The following is a 16,309-nucleotide window of genomic DNA, read 5'->3' as shown; positions in this document are numbered from 1 at the left end:
TTCTTCAGAAACTTTTGGTAAAAACTTTGTTAGTGAGCCACACACACACACACACACACACACACACACACACACACACACACACACACACACAACTCTCTGCCGCGACAGTCACCATAGCAACAGTCACTTTAGCAACAGCCCCCCTGACGACTGACGGGTGATGCCTTCAGGAGCGGTGGGACATAAGAAGATTTCACGTGTAATAAGTGATTAAAGAGACGGTTTGCTGACAGAAACAACGAGTCTAAATTCAGTCCGCAGAGGGTGAATTCTGTGACGTCACAAATCTAACATGTTTTAACCAATCAGTGAAAACATGTCCTTCTTTACCTTATTTTACATCATTTCATTACATTTTTCTGACAACACTGAATGCGTCATAACTCCAATAACAACAAACACACACAAACATTTAATTATAAACATTTTATTATTTTAAACCCGCAGTAACAACATGTGACCAGCTGTGTAAAATCAAGTGTAGAGCAGATGGACGTCCTCACAGAGGACACAGAGGACACACTCCACCGTTTTCACCAGGTCTGATGTGACCGCACGTTTTTCAGTCTGGAAGGAGAGGACACACAGAGACATTTATTATTTATCTATTTCAACTTTTCAACCTTTGTCCCAAATTTAAAGAAATTCCCTCAAGATGTTCTTGAAATGTTCACAAACGCGTACGGACAACCTGAGAACATAATGCCTCTGGCGACGTACAGTAGGCTAATGATAATATAACACAATGTTGATGTGCTGCTGCTGATGTTGAGAGAATCAACACTGGATGTGTTCACATGCACACACACCGTCAGGATCCTCAAACATTATTAAATAAAAACCGATCATAACCAGAACAATTGTGGACATGTAAAAAATAACGTCAGTGGTGCTTTTGAAAACTCTGATTTATTTTATTCAGACTTGAAAACATTTTTGAACAAAATGTTTTGATGGTAACATTTTTCACACGTGGTCCACAAAATCTCCAAAACTTGAAAATGATCTTAGCGTCGATGTTAAAACTCAGATTAATGTTTCCTGTAAATGACTGGATTCATATCAAACTGCGATTCTGCTCTAAATTAAACACACATTATTCACAGAAACTAAAAACATGTCACGATTCCTAAAATGTTGGTTAGTTTACTCCACGTTTGTTTGAGGAGCATGTTTGTTTATTTCAGTTTAGTTTTTATTAGCTTGAGGTTTTTTTAATTATAATATGAGGGGTATCTGTCGGGGTTAAGACGTACAGAATGAATGTTGATGAATCTGACCAACGTGACAAAGTTTGAAACTGAAGACGTTTTCTGTAATTTGTTTATTTTAGTTTTGTAAATACACAAAATCGTTTTTTTCCCCCGATTCACTAAAATGTTTTTTTTAGTTTTCTGTAGTTTAAGTCGACGATAATAAACTTGCATTAAACAGACGGTTGTTTTATGACATGACGACAACAAATAGTATTAAATCATTAGTTCCTGGTGTGTACAGTGACCTCTGACCTCTTGAGCAGCTCGTCTGTGGTCACATGTGCATCCTCGCCGTCGCTGTCCTCGTCGCTGTCCTCTGAGCTGCTGTCTGTCTCCTTCTTCTTCTTCTGCTGCTTCGCTTTGTGTTTGTGCTTCTTATGTTTCTTCTTCTGCAGAAGATAAAATCACTGTGATGTCAAACCAGAAGAATCAAACAGACACTTTATCAAGTCTTTTCTTTTTCTACCTTCTTCTCCTTCTTGTGTTTGTGCTGCTTCTTGTTCTTGTGTTTCTTCTCTTTGCTCCTCCTGCTGGGTTTCTCCTCCTCACAGGGGGAGGTGGCGCCTCCTCTGACTGAAGAGAGGAACAATGTGAACAGTGAAATAAAGAGGAGCCTCTCTGGGGAACAACCTTCTTCCACCTCTACAATCATCATCATCATCATCATTTCATCTTATTAAAAAAAAAAACACCTGAAAAGGACTCCGATTTACAGAGACTCTTCACTTCATTGATTTATTTGTAATTGTTGTTGTTGTTGTTGTTGTTGTTGTGAATTGTACATCTTTAACAGTTTTGTGTGACTTCTTAATCTGGAACTCTCGTTCAATCTTCACTTTGATCTTTTTCTTTTTATGTATGATTGTTGTTATTTAATGTGGGAGGTATCTTTATGAGTCACTTTTTTTTTTTTATGAGTCAAATGTTTAATTTCTTTTTTCTGTATTTTCTACACATGTATGTGCGACTAAACTAAACTAAACTAAACTGAACTGAACTGAACGAAACGAAACAAAACGAAACTGAACTAAACTGAACTAAACGAGTGAACTGATTTGAGTGTTTGATGTGAGCTGCTGTCGTGTGTGTGTGTGTGTGTGTGTGTGTGTGTGTGTGTGAACTCACTGAGAGCAGCTGAAGGAGGCGGCAGCTTCGGACCAAACACTTCTTCTTCTTCTTTTTCTTTTTGTGTCGAGTTCTGAGAGGAGACTGTCGCTTTTTACGGAAACAGAGAACACATTAGATTTTCAAGAAACATAAATGATAGAAAACTACATCAATATTCAAACTTTCATAAGACAGACTGAAATGAAATAAAATAACATAAAAAATCAAATAAATAAAAAAATAATAACAAATAAAAATGTTTCTTCAACAGGTAATAATCACCAATGTCACCAACTTCATCCCATCATACAGTCAACATGATGTCTGTTCTTACCTGTCTGCTGGCTGGAGGTGACAGAGGAGGAGGTGACAGAGGAGGAGGTGACGGAGGAGGTGATGTTGAAGAGGTTCAGCGGCTGTGTGTCAGCTCTGACTTCGTCCCTCTTTGTGTCCTTCACCACCTCCTCCTCGTCGTTGCTCTCTCCCTCTGATGAAGAGGAGGATTTCTCATCAGAGGAGTTGGCGAAGATGGCCTTAAACAGATCCATGGGAGGCCTGCTCTCCTCCTCTTCCTCCTCCTCCTCTTCATCACCTTCTTTCTTCTTGTCTGAGCTCTGCTGATCAGCTGACTCCGTCTGCATGAAGAGAACACAGCGTGAAGTTTTTTGCTCTCCAGAAGACGAACCTTTCAGACTGACGAAGAGTTTGGTTTTGTTACCTCTGTTTTAGTGTCTGGAGTTTGATCATTGGTGCTGCTGGAGGCAGGTGGAGCAGGTGGAGCAGCTAGAGCAGGTGTGGAGGTGTCAGTCTGGTGTCGTGCGGCGCTGAGCAGCTCACTCAGCGGATCACTCTTCTTCTCCTCCTTCTGGTCTGAAACGTCCCACCTGGACTTTTTCCCTGCCTCTGGAGGCTTTGGAGGAGCTGAGGAGGAGGAGGAGGAAGAGGAGGAGGAAGAAGAGAGTACACAAGATAATAGTTATGTCACCCAGCTTGGAATAATTTTGTCACACGTCAGTGTTAAAATGAAAAACAGAAATCTGACATATCACATAACAAATAAATAACATGAATATTATTTCTGACTGTCAGAAAAAGAGAGACCTAACGATATAAAAAATATTTTAATTTAAATGGCTGCAGAAAGGGAAGAAATATAATCAGTTAAGTAGAAACTTAAAGAGCGGTTCCATTATTTATTTGTTTTTTGAGGTTAATATTTCGCTCTGTAGCTTTCCAGTCGTGTTCCTGATGTATTCTAATGAAAAACATTCAAATTCTGGCCGAGGGATGTTTTAGGATCAAAATGTTTTTTGTCCAAGTCCCTTTGAAAACTTTTCCCACATGACCTGACGAAGATATACTCCTTGATGACGTCACTACAACCCACATACTGCTGCGGTCGACCGGCAACTTGTGTGAACTGTGAGGTAAAATGACTGATTCTGTTAATGGAGTCTGGAAGTTTTGAGGAGAGCATTGAAAACAGCTTTAGTTCCTCGTCTGAAAGAACCGTCTGACTGTACAGTCAAAGGTAGAATAATCTAAATATAGCATCACCTTTTAATCGGCCCTTTTTTAGAAGCTAAAATACGCTTTGTTGCTGCCCCCCGTCCACAGACACCAGACCCCTTTGACAGAAACACTCATTTTACTTCACAGAACACGAGGAGTTACTCGTTACTCTGTCTCCGATCGGTTAGCCTGTTAGTGAGACTGTCAGAGCAGATGGAGGCGGGGATCAGCGCTGTAATCTATGTCACTGCTTTCTGATAACAGTGAAGTGGAAGTTTCTATTTGAAAAACAAGGTAAAGAACGCAGACAAACCCGCCCTTAAATAAAACCTGTTGCTCCCAACACTGATGTTGCGTTCACACTGGGCATGAATGAAACAATTAGTGTGAGTGAATTACATGTGTAGTCCATGTAAAGACGTGACTAGATGTGAATTCCCACTGAGTGACGTGATGGACGCGACATATGTTTATTCACCAGAGCTGAAAAATCTTAACTTCAGTACCAATTCGGGCCACAATAGCCTCCAGGGACATATGACGCCGAGGACATACCAGCAAAGCTCAATCGATTAATTCAGTGATTCAGTGTCATACTGAGTATGACATCAGTAATTTGCGCCTATGAAGTGAGTCAACATAAAATAATCTAGTGTTCAAATACACACGAGTACTGTGACATGAAAATTCACATTGCGTTTGGTGTGAACACAACCCTGAAGCGTCAGAGGGACCAGGAACAAATTCACAGGACATGATAAAAAGATAAGAAATGTTTCAGATCAAAGTTTTAAACCCTGAGAGGACAGTGTGAGGGAGGAGACCTGATATATCTATAGTTATCAGTAAACACTTAGCGCCACCTGGAGGTGACTGAGGTTACCTGTTGTCTCTCGGCTCTCCGTCACAGTCAGGAAGTTGAAGACTGAAAACTTGTCTCTCTTCACTTTGGGCAGACCGACCAAACCCGACCTGAACGACCAACAACAGTCACAGTCAGATTCTTTAAATCAGCAGTCAGACGGAAACTGAACAGGAAACTCTCTGCTGGATTCAGACTCCACTTCCTGTCAGGATCACAGGTCATGTTGTGTACGAATACATTACCTCATCACTGCACTGATGTACAGTGATGAGGTAATGTTTACATTTTATGAGACTTTATACTTCTTCTCTACATCTCAGGTGTTACTGTACAGATTTACAATAAAAACATCTGAGAAGTTTCTAAACTACAACACTGTCAAACATCACAGGGTGTCTACAGATACAACCAAGTTATATTTAAGACCTTTTTAAGACCTTTTAAACCACCTTGTATGAAATTTAAGACCAATCCTGCTGTGGAAATACACACTGATCAACAGTGCATTGATGATGGTCAGGGACTGAAACGTTTGCTGCTGTTTTTATCACTTTTTATGACTTTCTGCACTTTGAGCTCCTTCTCTGTGTGCACAGATTTTGTTCATTGGTCTCAGCCTGTGAATCTTTCATGTGTCAGTCCAGTCCAGGTGTATCGGTGTGCAGGTGTCTCCTCTGCCGTCCTTTCCCGGTTGTCCATTGTACTGACAAACACAAGATAAACTCTTTGCTGCCATCAGTTGCTGCAGTTTCACAGCAGCTCTAAGTCTTCATGTGAAAAGAAATCAATATCTCATCGCTGTCATAAATGCTATTTATGGTCACTGTGTCAGGCTGAAGGAAGCTTTATGGTAATGTCACTTTTTAAGGCCTTATACTAAGAAGACTTTTAAGGACCTGCAGACTCCCTGTATCAAACCAGTGTTTCCCTGCTTTTATTTGAACATGACGTCTTACAAAGATCAGAGTGTAGTTTGAGCCTCTCGTCATGTTTCAGATGTTTGAGTTGCTGTCAGCTCCAAAGAGACGTTTCTCCTCTCAACTTCTCACACGGTTCCATTTAAATTATTGTTTTTAGTCCAAAGAGGTAAAATTACAAGAAAAGTACAAGAGAAATAACAGATCAGTGTGTGAGAGATAACTTTCTTCAGTGATGTTGTTCAGTACACGGCCTGCGTCCCTGAACCTTTCAAATCTGACAGGACGCAGTAAATTCACCATCGACGTGTCGGGGGATGGACTCTATTATTTTCCTCCAAAGTGAAAAACAAAACTGTGGCGTCAGGTGACTTTACTAATTAATAAAGAATTTCTAAACGCACAGAAACCGCTGAGAGTGAAACTTGTGTTTTGGATATAATTCTCAAACTGTCTGTGACGTGTCGAGAACAGGACTGTGACGCAGCACTTTCATTGTAACAGAGGATTTTATACTGTTGTACTGGAACTTCTTCCACCACTGATTAGATTATAGTTTGGATTCACAACTTCCAGTTTAAGAAGTGTGTGTGTGTGTGTGTGTGTGTGTGTGTTACCCGGGGTAAGGGTCGGGGACGTTGAACCTCTTGCAGAGCAGTTTGTCAGGATGCCACTGGAACGTTTCTCTGGTCAGTTTTCCGAACATCTTCATTTTTACGGCGGCCTGTTTGTCATCCACGTCGCCCTGGGAACCAAACAAACAAACACAGATCAACAAACAAAGTCTGCATCTGAAAACTAAAGATTCAACATCAGAGGTAATAATAAAACAGAGGTGCATTGTGGGACATTTTAATTACTACAGGAGTATTAGCATGTGGTATTACTGTACGTGTGTGAGTATTCACAGTCCCGCAGAGCGGGGTCTTACCTCCTCGTCCCGGACGACCTCCACGCTGTCTTCGTCGTCCTCTGAGTTTTTGGCCCTGGTGAAGCGTGAGGACAGCGAGGAGGAGGTGGGTCTGTACAGGATGGAGGCTCGGACAAACTCCTCCCTCTCTCTGCTGCGCTCCCACTCCGTCATCCCCGGGTCCAGACTCTGCTCCAGGCCGTCTGAGACGCACAGAGACACAGCGGAGTTAAAGGTGGGCAACCCGCTTTGGGGTTGCATTTTTGATCTATGAAAGGCGCTATATAAATAAACTTTGATTGATTGATTGATTGATAAAAGCAGCTTCTATAAAACCACATTAATACTTGACTCTATGATTCATCAGGAGGACGTTAACATATGAAATGCTGAATAACTGTTTCAAACTATAATATCAGCACTTTGAATCATGTGTTTATGTCTGGTCCTGATCTGCTGAAGTCCATCCTGGCTCCAGATTATATATTTAAACCTGTTAGTCCCTTATGAACCTCTGTGTAGTTTGAGATCCTTGGGCAGAAGTTGTCGGTCTGTTTCAGAGTCCAGACTGAAGACTAAAGGGGGACGGAGCATTTGAGATCAGCCCCTGAGGCTCTGGATCGACCTGCCCGAGGATACAAAGCTGTCTGAGTCACTGTCTTTATCTAGGTCTCTCCAAAAAACATACGTCTATCAGGGGCGTCGGTAGCGTAGTGGTTAGTGCCGGCACCCCACGTATAGAGGCGATGCCTCGCTGCAGCGGTCGCAGGTTTGACTCCAGCTTGCAACCCCATGCTGCATGTCAACCCCTACTCTCTCTCGCACCCTCTTTCACTATGTCCTGTTCATTAATGGCAAAAAGCAAAAACATATGTCTATCAGAAAGCAGATCCTGGTTTTATCTGAGCTGTTTCATTGCTCTCTTACTGATTTTCATTCTCATTTATTATCTTGACTTTTCATTCTGAAGTCGTCACGTATCGCTGCTTTGCAGTCGCCTTTCACGCCTGTATATTGCGCCCCAGGTATCCCTTGACGTCTGCCGTTGACACTCCAGGACGCTGGAGCTAAACAACAACAAAAGCACATGGAACCTTCATACCTGTCGAGACCAGGATCTCATAATTATGAGATGAGGTGTCTTTTTTATTTAGTCACTTATTTTTTATTCAGTGAATGAAATGCAGCTCTTTATAAAACTCTACACTCCATTAGAAATGTGTCATGTTATAGCCTTTAATTTCTAAGTGCAGGTTTTGCAATATTTTTATCGCTGGTGTTTATTTTATCTGATTTTATTATATTAGTGTTGTTTCAGTTTTGCCCTGAGAAGCTCTTAGTTTGTATGACAGCTGCTGTACAGATAAACAACACTGAGCTGCTGCAGACAGACGCTCTTGCAGTGCATGCTGGGACATGTGGGCATCCTACTTTTGTCTCCCTGTTGGAGGCGCTTCAGGTAGAGCTCGTAGCGCGCCTGTTTGCTCGGGTTCTTCTCAAACGGTCTGAAGGTCTGTGAGGAGCTCTGGACTCCTCTCCAAGCTGTGAGAGCCTCCTGCTGCTGCTGGAAACCAGACGAGGAGGAGGAGACAGAAGAGGAGGAGACAGAGGAGGAGGCTGCAGGCACCGACCCTGCCAACGACCGCGCCGTATCGTGGGAGGGCGGGGTGGTGGTTTTGGTGGAGGGCAGGTTGGAGGAGTTGCGGAGGTTGAGCAGTCGCTGTCGGTCTTCAGGTTTCAGGAGCTCCATGACTGAACTGGGACCTGATCAGGACAACAATAATAATAATAATAATGTACATACAATAAGTCTTTAAAGATATCAATCAGTATTGATAAGGTGAAGTTTTATCCATCTGTTACTTATTCGATCTGATGTTTACTGAGGTCAAAACAAATCTGATGTAGTGATTAGTTTGTTTCTTCGATACAGTTTCTATAGTTGGTTGCTAAAATCTTGCTGGTCTATATCACTGGTTCCCAATATGGGGTCCTGACTCCCACTACGGCTCACCAAACCTTCATGGGGGGTCGTGAGGGTTTTTTAATTTTAAGTTGTGTAAGAAAAAGGAGAGTGGGCGAGTATCTCAGCTTTTTATTCATTTCTGTGCTGTAAAATTTGGATTATTATTCAAGATATAAACTTTATCTCACAGTGACGACATGAACACAAGTTATATGTTCACAGAACCGTCACTCTGCTGAACAGCTTCGTCCTGCAGTTAAAACAACCACAGAGCTCACAGAACAATGGCTGAGCGTCAGGGAGAAGAAAACACTTAATTTGTCAAAGAAGAAGTATGTAAGAAAAAACATAATAGAAATAGAGACTTATATTAAAAGTTACTACAACATATCAGTAAAACTCATGTGTCATTTAATATTCACAGGAAATAATCTCCTCAAATTGAGGAGCTGACACTGGGTGGAAGGGTTAGGGTATCGTCGAATCATCGACCCTGAACAGGTCACCAGACGATACGACCAGAATCACAACAACTCAAAACTAGAAAGTCTCAAACTTTCTTCATGGATTAAAAGAGCTCATCAATCCAAAACTCTCAGGACAAACTTGAAACGTTTAAGGCTCAAATTAAAGATAAATGACAACAGACTCTTCTCCCACCTTGCAGGGTGTCTTCTCCCAGCAGCGCCCTCCTCTGGCCGGAGTCCAGCTGGTGGCGTCCTCCTTGCTGGGGCTCCTCTGTGACCATGTGACCCCTGGAGTTCCTCAGAGCCTCAGCCAACGCTGGACTGACCCCAGAGAGACCCGAAACATCCAGTGACGGACGGAAACGATGGACAGGACGATAATCTCTGGGCAGAGACGGAGGAGGGAAAATCTACAGACAGAAAATCAGATCAGTGACGGAGGTTTTATTTCAGATACAGACGATGATGCGTCATCAGACTTCATGAGCTGCTCACTGTTTTTTCCTCAGATGATTTTTGGGCCAGAGTGAATCCCTCCAGGATTTTACCAAGGTACGATGCGTCTTTGCTTTTATCTGGGAACAAGACAAAATATTTAATCTTCCAACATTTCTTAATACAGATTTTACTGAACAGATATTCTGGTTCATTTTATTAAACATCAGATAAATTATGGTCAATAATTTATTCATAGCGCTCGTGTTCTAACTGACTCAGGACTCTCCAGGACTCTCCAGGTCTTTTCCAGGCAGCATTACCTTTTTTCTTGGTGTACTGCTGCGGCGCCGTCCAGCCGTACAGGCCGTCTCCAGGCTCCTCTCCTCCCAGCACTGTGTCATATCTGGACATGGAGTCTCTGTGATAAATATCTTCATCATCATCCTCCAGCGCCCCCACCCCGAACGCCTGCAGGTCAAAGGTCACAGTTACAGATACAGTTGCTCTCTTATGACATGATGTCAGAGCTGTCAGAGGTCTCACCTGTCCGGCCACGCCTCCTCTTCGTGAGCCTCTGTGAGCGCCTCCAAACAGCCGACTCCTCGCCTCAGACTGCGGCCTGAACAGGTCGATGTGTTCATGTGCCCCTCCGCCCAGCAGAGCCAGGCCCGGGTCCAGACCACGGTACCCCAGACCCTGAACCCCGGTCCTGGGAGTGAAGTCAAATGGAGTCACATCCTTCGGAGCAAAGGTCACGTTCTCTGGAGCAAACTCTTCATCATCATCATCATCATCATCATCATCATCCTGCCGGCAGAGAGAGGAAGGAACTTGAATATTAATGTTCTGATGAAGCAGCTTTGATGTGATTATTTTATTTTAGAGTTTGATAAGTTTGACACCAGCGTCCTCCAGTGAAGACGACGCTGGTGTCAAACTCAGACGACTCCGGTCAGGACAGATCAATGAGGAGCTGAGCTTCTCCTAAAATCAATCACCACAGTAAATACGAATGATTCTGAGTGTGAAATCATTCTGGACTCTTCACAGGAGGAGACGGGGACATTTTCATTTTGATTCATATTTATAACTTTAGCATGATTTAGATTTATGATGTGTTTAACAGACGTGTAATCACAGTGATCATGAAACAATGAGACAGTTATAAAGTTATCTCGCTGTGTTTTCCATCAGATCTACATTAGAGGCTGTGGGTTCATGATTATTATGGGATGCAGCCTGAGTCTGTTCTGTTTAACACAGTAAACCATCAGCTGTGTGTTGTTGTGTTTATTGTTTCTCTGTGAAAAGTGATTAAACTAAAAAATATTTCAACAGTGAATAATGTTTCTTTGCAGTATCATGTGAGATTTTGTCCTGAACTGAAACAACTGCAGAGACGACAGATCTCTGAGCCACAAAAAGAAAACCACTGAAAACAACGTCATCTTTCTGGTGTCTTCCTAAAGCCCGTCTGTCTGTCTGTCTGAGAGGACAAACATCAGTCTGGTGTCAGCTGTCTCACCCACCTCTGAGTGCTCTGATCCAGCAGGGGGCAGCGCAGGGCCCAAAACTCTGCTGCTCCCATCTGTCAGGAGAGAAGAAGAAAGACAACTGAATGTTACAGATGAAAACACAGAATCAGTCAAAGATCATTTTTAAATTCGTACACAGAGGAAAGAAAAAGCCGGACAGAAGACAAAACATTTGGACTGAACACCAAACTATATATTCATCATTAAAGCTAAAAACAACAAATTCTCATTACTATGATTTTAAATGAATATGACAGCTGAAACTTGTTTGGCTCATTAATTCAAGATCATGTAGAGGATTCATTCAGACGGGCTGAGCATGAATCTGAATTTAGGTTTATGGTAATGGACATTCTTAAACATTTATTCCACAGTGGAAACTTGTCTCGATCAGACTCCATTATAACAGACAGCCAATCGCAGCTTTATATCAAAGAGCAGAGTTCGACCTCTCCGTCTACAAGAGGAGAGAAATCCCCTCAAGAGCAGCTGTAAACTGGATCTGACTCTCAGGCAACATCCACTCTGACAGTGTTCATTTCATTGACAGAAACTTTTCGTCTTGACTACCAGCAGTTAATTCAACATGGATATTGAATTACAATACAGGAGATTGTTTTTGTTTTAAAATGAATGAAATCAACACCAGTGTCTATCTTTAAATTGTTCTCTTTGAGGAGAGACTGTGTGGCAGCAAGTGGCCGCCTGGAGGAAAAGCAACGTGCCCAGGGTCTTTTTTCAGAGCGCTCCGTCTGTTTCGTGCAGCCGCTCCGAGTGCTTTAAGTTGAATATCTCTGAACTAATGACATCACTACCATTCTTTAGCTCAGCTGCTGTCTAACCCTCACAGCAGAGACAGAAAAAGCATTTCAGCTCAAAAAAACAAACAAACAAACAAACAAACAAACAAAATGCCATGTGGACACAGTCCCTCAGTGAGGACGTGAGCTCTCAGGTGTACCCGTCTGCTGTCGGCGAGCTTTCCTCTTCACTCGAGGCCCGACACCCTGACCCTCCTTCCAGCCCATCTTCATCAGCAGCTCCACCCCGATGGATGAGCTGTGGGACGAAACAAACGCACCTCAGGACAAACTCACACTGCACATCAGGAGAAAAACCCCTCTGAATATAAACACATTGAAGCCGACCCGTATTTTATCCTGTTGGACATTTGTGTGAAATTTTGCCTTTGACCTTCGATCACAAATTCAGATCAGTTTATTCTTCAGTCCAAGTGGATGTTTGTGCCAAATTTGAAGCAATTCCCTCAAGGTGTTCTTGAGATATTGTGTTCACAAGCATAGGCAGATGAATGGACGGACGTACAACCAGAAAACATGACTATTGCTGACGCAGAGGCAGAATGAAAACAGGTCAGCAGTCAGCGGCGGCGGCGCCATTCAAACCTTCAGTGAATTTTAAGCGAATTCTTAAAATGCTGTGAAAAAGAAATGTGGCGGTGTAGGCGTGACTTAACTCATGACTGTAATCTGCCACTAAACAGTAGAAGAAGAGTTACAAACCCGAAATAAAACAAGTCGCCATCTAACCTTCGATGTCACGCTCATGTTGACCATGTTGTCTGAAGACTAAGTCTAATTGCAATGATTCTAACAGCAGGAACAGCTGATCAGTCATGTGACCTTAATGTTCACTACGTCAGAACTTATTCAGCAGAGGCGTTGGATGTCTTCAGTTACCTGGCAGGTGCGATCAGCTCCTCCAGCAGAGTGTCTCCAGGGATCAGCGCCGCCTGAGCGTTGATGGCTCTCGCCTTCTCTCTGGTCGCGTCTCTGCGACTGGACGAGAACTCCTGACTGGTGGTGATCTCTCTGGGAGCAATGCCGTGCTCGCTGAAGTCCTGACAAACAACAACAACAACAACAACAACAACAATCAGTCCCACTGAGCCTGCATCACCATCAAAGCAAGCTCTTCTCTAACAGATTAAATCACAGCTCTCTTACAGTGATGATCGCAGCAAACTAATGATGCTCCTGCATTAACCTTTTACTACAGAGAAGTAAATGGAACCATCTGACAGATCATATAAAATCAAACTTTTGCCTTCAAAGCAAAGGTTTTATGACTGAATGAGAAACACATTGTTTCTCAATCCTCCATCCTGCCACTGACAAATATTCACACTGACCTGTTTTACAAAGTGTTTCTTTATTTCTGGACCCAAACACACAAAGTTAGCTGCTGTAATTTATTTGCTTGAGTTCAGCAACAGAAACACATTAAAAATGTCATTAATATTCTCCTTCACTTTTATCTTTAATCTCTGTGACTTCTCCTTAAATGTGTGTAATCTGTCATGAAAATGTTCAGTGCTGGAGTTTAAAGTGTGAATGTGATGATCACAAACAATTTGTAGAGCTCATGTCATCAGTGTTGTCAGAGTTCTGATGAATGAAAACTCTTCTCCTCTCAGTACCTCCTCGTCCATGAAATCTTCCGGTCTGGCATGATGTTTCTCAGCTTTCTGTTGCCGGGACGACACGAAGGTTGACGGGGCCCAGCCTGAAGACAACAAGACAACAAGCTCGGGATAAGAAGCCAATATATGCTGCAGACAAACTAAAACGTGAAATGACCTTTGACCCACATTTGCTTTTTTCTTAACCAAGGTTTATGCCTGCTGTGGTGTCACAACAGTGTCAATGCTCAGCCCCAAATGTCCTCAAATCCTAGAAACGCCCCTGCTTACATGTTCAGGGCTGCTGACTGGCTCCTGACTTCCTCTCATTTAGCGGCACCGTGGCAGTGCAAGCTGAGTATCCCTGAATTAATGTAATTCTTATTATTATTACTTTAAATTAATTCTCTAATTTCAACTCTTCCTACTGGTCTCTACTTTTTATCTTCACTTTTATATTTTGTTTATCTGCAACTGTCTTCTTAGTGTCTTGCATCTCTGTTGTAAATCACTTTGAGCTGTATCCCTTTGTATGAAAAGTGTTCTATCAGTGCAGTTTATAATTATCATTAATATATGCAGCTTGAAAACTTGACTCATGATGCAGGTGAGTGCAGGTGTTCTGATGCAGCAGCACTGACCTTCTTTAGTGCCGACAGTGTTGAAATAACCAGCTGAGAACCCTCCAGTGAACGCTCCATGGAACCTCTGATACCGTCCCTTCTCATCCTTCACCGTCTGCTCGTGGAGCGGGACGGGTTTCTTCAACGGCTCATCTACAACACACACACACACACACACACACACACAGAAAACATGTTACACACACAATACATCATAAATGATGAGATCATACTTTATTTATCCTGAGATAAATGCAGAGCAAAGCAGGAAAGAGTGCAAATACACAAAATATAAAACAGCAAAGCTCATAAGGAAGATGCAAAAAACAAATGTAAGCAATGCCAGAAATTAATAAAGGTGAATTTAAATGTCATAGAGATAGACAATGAACAGCAAGGTGCAAACTTAATCTATGCACATTACACACACACATATATAACTTTATGTCTGTATATCCAGAGTGGACAGAGTATTCGGGTACTTTATCTCAGTAATATTATAATCTCACATTTTAAAAATACTCCTGCAGAGCTCTTACATTTGATAATTCACTTAGGTAAGTAAAACAAATTGTGAAAATCTGAGCAGCAAAATATTTTCAGTAACAAAACTGATTTATAGCAGTGGAGTGAAAAGTTTAATATTTCCATCTGAAGTACAGGAAAAATGTTGAGTGTGACAAAAAGCAGTAACGTTGATTATTTTTTTTAAATATTAGAAAATTAACTTACTTTTCTCTCTCTTTAAAGTACACATCAAAGCAATGACACATTTTAAAGATAAGCTGTGTTTACACAAAATGGTTTTGACAGAGATTATGTGATCATCCCTCCAGAACCAAACTTCATACAGAAACCTCGCATATTTTGTTGCAATACAGAATCTATGTCAGGAGTACTTTTGAACAGTTTTACACCATTCTTTGACTGTTCACACACGAGTCACTAAACTACATCAGCTTCAACAGACACGTTTATTATAAGTATTTTACACTTGTTACCGCCTGTGTCTCCACACAGCACCTTCCTTTTCTAGAGGACTGACAGTAAAGTTAACGGTTCTTATTTACTAATTAGAGAATCACTTATGAGCCGAATTAACAACTGAACACTAAAGATCTATAAAATATCTTAACTGATGATCCACTGACTGTGTGTGTTCAGCCGGTGACTCAGTAATATGAAACAGGCAGATATTTGAATGGAGTCTGGTGACAGACCTCGGCTAGGCTAACAACTCAGAAGTTGTTGTTAGCTCGTTAGCTTGGTTTGCTAAAGTGACCGCTGCAAACATGGCGGCTCATTTCCCGCCACATTACACAGCCGGAGATTGTTAAACTACAAACGGACGTGTTGTGAAAGTATTAAAGGTTACTGTGCCTTCTTCCAAAGGCTCCAGAGGAGTCCCGTAAGTCACAAAATCCTCGTCGCTATCACTGTCGGACGCCATGTTTTACTATAACTACGGTGGGAGCGGAAGGACAAACCTCGCAGTTTACGGCGAAGGGTTTATCAGTCATAGTTAATAAAGAGCGACACCTGGTGGTGAAACACTGAAACCTTCCTGACTCGTGTAACAGAAATGGAGCAGCTACTTTTCTTTTTCTTTAATGAAAGTATTAATACCTTAGAGTGAAAATATTCTTAAAAATAATCTAACTTCAAAACATAAAGTCCCCATCAGCATCACTCTCTTCATCTGCATACCTCCTAAAGAAGGGAAGGGCAGACACCACCGGTTTAGAAATACAAAACAAAAACATGTGGAAATAAATAAATATATAGATGAATTATATAATATAATACCATTTCATATATATGAGAATTTATCTGATATTACAAGAGAACACCACTTAAATATGTCCCCATATACTGAGAACACCCCCCTGGCTGCTCTCAGTGAGTGTGAATACCCGAATAATCTGTTTATGAGGCTCATCCTGGTTATGACCATATTAGGGATATGGTGTTTACATCAGCACAGAGTAATCAGGTTATTCATGTTCCTTGTATTCATCCTAGTTTCTTTGCTAGAATATTCTCATAAACGTGATATGGTTGTAAATGCTCAAACACAAACAGGATACTCCAAATACCTGATCATAAACGAGTCATTCATAAATGCATTCACTGTCATCTAAAACATCTTTCACCAGTGTATACATTTTCAAAATGGATGCAGTTTCCCTTCAGTCTGATGTGTTTATTAGAGGTATTCAGTTAGTTAGTTTATCTAACACTGTGTGCTGAATGAGACACTTTAGCTTTGGCTTTTTATGTCTCTCTTC

At 41.7% G+C, this 16,309-nt stretch overlaps 1 protein-coding gene across 1 annotated transcript; it reads right to left on the bottom strand.

Moving 5' to 3' along the window:
- Positions 1-414: 414 nt before the first annotated feature.
- On the bottom strand, positions 415-15,511 carry gpatch1 (G patch domain containing 1). The gene is made up of 20 exons (XM_078173040.1): positions 15,402-15,511; positions 14,040-14,174; positions 13,417-13,502; positions 12,677-12,837; positions 11,938-12,035; positions 10,971-11,029; positions 9,985-10,248; positions 9,762-9,909; positions 9,499-9,578; positions 9,197-9,413; positions 8,002-8,334; positions 6,592-6,773; positions 6,278-6,405; positions 4,762-4,850; positions 3,085-3,287; positions 2,701-3,001; positions 2,385-2,474; positions 1,726-1,832; positions 1,512-1,648; positions 415-570 (listed from the first exon to the last, which is right to left on the bottom strand). The coding sequence occupies exons 1-20, from the start codon at positions 15,469-15,471 to the stop codon at positions 537-539; spliced, it is 2,922 nt and encodes a 973-aa protein (XP_078029166.1). The 5' UTR covers positions 15,472-15,511; the 3' UTR covers positions 415-536.
- Between the last annotated feature and the right edge of the window lie 798 nt (positions 15,512-16,309).

The sequence above is a fragment of the Epinephelus lanceolatus genome, chromosome 2, assembly GCF_041903045.1.
Source record: "Epinephelus lanceolatus isolate andai-2023 chromosome 2, ASM4190304v1, whole genome shotgun sequence".
Classification (NCBI taxonomy): domain Eukaryota; kingdom Metazoa; phylum Chordata; class Actinopteri; order Perciformes; family Serranidae; genus Epinephelus; species Epinephelus lanceolatus.
The sequence above is the reverse complement of the archived record's forward strand: the minus strand, read 5'-3'. Positions and strand labels throughout refer to the sequence as shown.

Bases quoted from the DNA above. Each gene is read 5' to 3' on its own strand.
- gpatch1 (XM_078173040.1), bottom strand. From the start codon at position 15,471: ATGGCGTCCGACAGTGATAGCGACGAGGATTTTGTGACTTACGGGACT. The intron at 12,838-13,416 runs GTACTGAGAGGA...GTTGTTTGTCAG, and splicing joins AAGATTTCATGGACGAGGAG to GACTTCAGCGAGCACGGCAT. The intron at 9,579-9,761 runs GTAATGCTGCCT...TCTTGTTCCCAG, and splicing joins GCAGTACACCAAGAAAAAAG to ATAAAAGCAAAGACGCATCG.